The sequence below is a fragment of the Nilaparvata lugens genome, chromosome 6, assembly GCF_014356525.2.
Source record: "Nilaparvata lugens isolate BPH chromosome 6, ASM1435652v1, whole genome shotgun sequence".
NCBI lineage: Eukaryota > Metazoa > Arthropoda > Insecta > Hemiptera > Delphacidae > Nilaparvata > Nilaparvata lugens.
The window spans coordinates 52,980,139-52,985,064 of NC_052509.1; the positions used below are offsets into that span (position 1 = coordinate 52,980,139).

Consider the following 4,926-nt stretch of genomic DNA (forward strand, 5'->3'; position numbering starts at 1 on the left):
TGAATGATAGACAAGGATAGCAATACCATTGCCAATCAAACACTGCCATTATAACGTGAACCTCACTATACACGGTATCCCATGGTCACCACTCTCAGTCAAACAAGTTATTGTGAGACTCACTTGAAACTACTGTTAGAATTCTTTAAAAATAACATTTTTCACTTCTAGTAGCTTCAGGGTGAAGCCACACAAGCATATTTCAGACGAGTCGGCAGGGCAGGAAGCTCTTCAATTCGCTGATTCTCGACCAGTCAGCTTTCCGAATCAGCTTATTCCCGAACGCCAACCCATCAGCCAATCGGAGAGCTTCTGGAATACAGTAACTATACTACCCAATATAGTAAATATAGGTAATTTAGTTACTGTAGTCTGGAAAACGCCAGAGAAACGCTCGTGTGGCCTATCCATAATAAAGTGAATCTAAAACTATTGAGCTCACATGTGGATCATTCTCAGCAAGAGCACAAATCTATTGGAAAATGAAATTTGGAATAAATTTAAACTGACCATGGAAGTCGACCTTGGCCTCGACTGGAGCACTGGATGCCACTGAGGCATGGATAATATTTGGATATAAGATTCGCACCCAGGAGGCCAGATTGCCCGGATAGGAGCCACCGAAACAGATCACCTTGTTCTCGTCTGTCATGCCGTATTCCTCCTTCATACTCTTAATGAACCTGACCAGATCGGCCAGCGCCAGTTGGCTGTGCAGGTATTGGATGTTGTCCAAAGACAAATCCCTGTACAAACATTTAACAGTAAATGAAAAGAACCTTCCTTCTTTCAGGAGACAGGCTCTCATTCAGGTACAACGGGATGTTAATTCTTGGAAAAGTATCAACCTACAAAGTTTCAGAGAGTCAAATCTCTGAGCGCAAATATAGTGAGTTGGAAGTTGCTAGGACGTGGAGAAACGTTAATTGCTACAAACATGTTTATTTCATAATGTATGATGGAATAAAAATACTTTACAATAATTAATGCATGATACTTAGCATGCCTAACCAGCATACAGCTCTGTGTACGTTACGTTTTAATGAATAATTACTCAAATCAAATCAAATTTATTAATCCTCAATGATGGTTACAAAATTAGAGACTTAAAGTATAAAATAAATAACATGATAGTTAGATAAACAGTAGGTAGTACAAGTAAAATATATATTATATAAGGAGGGTCCCTGCAAGGTTAAGAAAACCTGAGCGCAGAGGCCGAGTGCTTAATTTTTTTTATAAATTAATATGAAATATAAAAGATTCTCAGATCGAAGATAATTAAAAAATTCTCACAGTATAACAATGTGAAAACTCAAATATCCATTATAATAATGTGGTAGTAAGGAAGGAGACAAATTATGAAGATAAGCTGAAGAAGAAGACTTAATATAAAATCATGAAGATGTAGCTAATGGGAATAGGAAAAGCCAAGGTGTAGAGTTCAGTTGATAAGACACATGACAGAGTTTAAATCGGTACAAATCCAATTTTCTATACGTTTTTAACATGTCCAACCGGCTTGGATGTGATGAAATTTTGAGGAATACTGTTAAAAATTATTTCACAATTATACACATATTGTTTTCTGCGAATGATTAGATCAGTTCGGGGACATTCTACTCTTGCGCTTCGAATATTGTATGGGTTTGGGTGATAAATGATTCTGAATTCATATTTATGAATAGAATCAAGCTCTTAACATGAAGCTGTTATAGAGTGAGAACGCACATTTCTTGGAAAAGCTCGGCACTGGGATGCAGCCAAAGCTTACCCAAAGCAACTCTAAGAATATGTTTTTGGACAACAAACATTTAATTGAAATGACAGTTGAAAGCCCCATCCCAAATCAAGATTTCATATTGGAGCACAGACTGTGCATAAGCAAAATATATCAATCTTATTATATTTTCGTTATTTTATTTATTAATTTTATAAAATTGATGTATTATATGTTTCAGCTTCTGGCATTTATCATTGATATGGTGTTTCCACCTTAAATGAGAATCCAATGTTATCCCTCATTTTCTGTATTCTTTCTAGAACTGGACAGTTGCATTGTTGTCCAAATTATTGTTTGTAGAAAAAACTCAACTTCAATAACAGTAGCCCCCCCGAACTCTCCCCCAGAAATGGGACTTCAATTTTTTTGTGGCCAGATCAGCCACTAATATTTGCTTCTAATGTCATTTTTTCTTTATATTATATGAGCGGAGAGAGATGAGAGAATAGCTCAATTATAATTATCATAAGTTTGAAGACTCAAGATAGCAGCAAACAACAGATAGCAGTTTAAAGTAAATGAATTTTGTTTCCTTCCACCATCTATAATTGCAATTTAAAATTATGTTGGCAGTTTTATTGACAGTCAAACCAAGGCCGCTCTAGATGAACTTATTCATCCAGAGTGCCCTTTGTTCAAATACACCAATACATACTCTGTTGGTTGACTCTTTCCATAGAATCTGTGCTCCAACATGAAAAGCAAAGCGTTGTATTTCTGGGCCGGCTCAATCCAATAGCCGCCCTGCATCCAGGATGGACTGGCCTCCCCCTCTCCGCCAATCATCACGAACATTGGCATGTTCGTCATATTCTGGCTTTTGCCGTAATTGTAGAATGTTTCTCTCCTGAAGAACCTCTGCAAGCAGGTGAGATGAATCATTCATTGAAACTACATTCAGTGGAGTTCACTTATTACATTGTCCGCTTCTTAGCGGATAGGAAGAATAAAAAGAAGATTTAGGTGGGGGAGAAGGAGAAGTAGAAGGAGAAAAAGAAGAAGAAGAAGGAGAAGAAGAAGAAGAAGAAGTAACTTAGATTGAAAAAATTCTATATTTTGTTAAAATATCACTCATAACCAACCTGTTTCCATGTAGTACCGTCTGAATCACTGGAATGATCGAGCTTCTGATCGTACCACTCATCACTGCTGGCGCCATCTTGCGGAATGCTCGGATGTGGTTCGGGGTCTTTGATTCTTCGCGAAAACCCGATTCCCATGTCCATGCCAGACCGCATACCGCCTCCAAACCCCCGGCTCGACTCCACGCATATCAGCGCCAAAACTACAAGCAGCGGCTGCATTCTTCCAACTGCAGATGAGAGTCACTGTATCGAACAAAATATTGGAAAATAGATTGATGATCTTCCAAATAATGATACAGTGGAATTCCTCATGAAATAGGAAGTATAACTTATGGATCTCCCCAAAAATCACGCCCCTACAGTACACTTCTACTCCATATAAGTAATATCAAAAAAAGATCAGAATAGTAAATTTCTATATTTTTGTTAATATATTCCAGAATATCCTTTGCACAATATTTGTTGAATCTGTCTTTCTTTTTAGCCGGAGCACGCTTGAAATATTTATGAAAATTTGAATTATTGGCCATACGAAATTCAAGCTTGAACTTGATGGATAGCGCTGTGTGGAATCACTTGAAATCCAATGTCGACAAAATATAAATTATTAGAGACAAAGACCATTCAATGATGCATATTTCATCTGTTGGGCATCTAATTGCACTTGGTATAAGACTTACTCCAGAATTTCTTATTTGATATTTTTGTGGCTCGAACAGTTGCCATATTTAGCAAATTCTCAAAAATATATAGGATGGCTAATGGAATAGAAGTGTTAAATCCCAATGCGTGACTTTCTGGATACTGAATGGGAGGATCAGAATAATAAGAAATCGTTATAGGAATAGAGTAGATAATAAATACAATAAAGTTGGATTCGAATCTCAAATGGTTCAATATTAATAATAGTTTCAATCAGTCCTGAGTCCAGTGCTTCATGAAGAAACTGGTGCAATCTGTAGTGCGTGGATGTGAGAAGTGAGTGCTCTTAATGCATTTCAAAGATTCAGCAAGGAAATACTTGCTCCATTGTTATTGAAGGATCTACCTGTTTTCTCACTATTTTTTACTTACAAAATTCTGTAGATATTTCTTATAGTATATTATTTCCTATCAATAATATAATTCATATTTTTTACTTACAATTTCCAAAGAGTCGACTCTCCTGCAGAACAACGAAGTGAAGTGTAAGAAGGAAGTGGATTCAAAGTTATATAGGCGTTTTATACGGTAATTTGAAAAATTAACAACTATCAACAAGTATGTTCTTATCATAATTACCATATTGTAAGTAATAATCGATCGATCAGTTTGCGTTTGCAAGGTGAAGGAAATAAGACTTTCTTCGAACTTGTAATTTCTATCACTTATCAGTTGTAATGTAACTAGTGTAGAAATTATTTTTAGATTATAGTTATTATATCTTTTGTGTAAAGTATAAACTACACCACGACCTCCACAATACCCTTGAAGAGGGTAGGACTGGTGAAGTTATACTTCAGAAATAAGTGAATTTATACAACCTTTCAGCTGTTGATTTATCATTTTCATTTTAATGTTTGAAACAGAACTTGAGGTGAAGGCACAGATTCAAGATTCTTGTCTTTGATTGAATTCTGCCTTTATCCACTTGTCTTTGATTCTTGTCTTGATTCGAGATTCAAGATTCAGATTCTTATCTGTGGTAGAGGGTTAGTTGCACAAACAATAATATCCATATAATTACAGGGAGTATTCTATTCTCTCTGGTTGAACGAAGAATCAATCGAACTTAACCGGCATTAAATCACGCCATTGTACAAACATATAATTTTCTCATTGGTTATATCGGTTTTTTAGTTCCATTAAATGACATAAATCTACGTTGGTTGAGTTTGATTGGAGCTTCGTGAATATGGCCATTTGATTCTAGTTTAATCTTTTTCAGACAGTTTTCTAGACTATTGTGTAGCATTTTGTAAGCTCTCCATAATTCAAATTTCTTGAATATCTTCAAGCCCTGAAAAACTTATTATTTTACAAAAAAACTTGACTTGTTTGCCTAGCAAGGCCTTCTTA

The 4,926-nt window shown here is 35.9% G+C and overlaps 1 protein-coding gene across 1 annotated transcript; it reads right to left on the reverse strand.

The window, feature by feature from the left end:
• Nucleotides 1-202: 202 nt before the first annotated feature.
• On the reverse strand, nt 203-3,087 carry LOC111059247 (putative serine protease K12H4.7). Its single transcript, XM_039431488.1, has 4 exons — nt 2,866-3,087; nt 2,439-2,641; nt 511-746; nt 203-312 (listed from the first exon to the last, which is right to left on the reverse strand). The coding sequence occupies exons 1-4, from the start codon at nt 3,085-3,087 to the stop codon at nt 203-205; spliced, it is 771 nt and encodes a 256-aa protein (XP_039287422.1).
• Nucleotides 3,088-4,926: the final 1,839 nt, after the last annotated feature.

What these genes read in the sequence shown, in the direction of transcription:
- LOC111059247 (XM_039431488.1), bottom strand. Translation starts at nt 3,087, where the DNA reads ATGCAGCCGCTGCTTGTAGTTTTGGCGCTGATATGCGTGGAGTCGAGC. An exon ending in ACGGTACTACATGGAAACAG is followed by an intron (nt 2,642 to 2,865) that starts GTTGGTTATGAG and finishes ACCTGCTTGCAG; the next exon opens with AGGTTCTTCAGGAGAGAAAC. An exon ending in GGAAAGAGTCAACCAACAGA is followed by an intron (nt 747 to 2,438) that starts GTATGTATTGGT and finishes ATGTTTGTACAG; the next exon opens with GGATTTGTCTTTGGACAACA.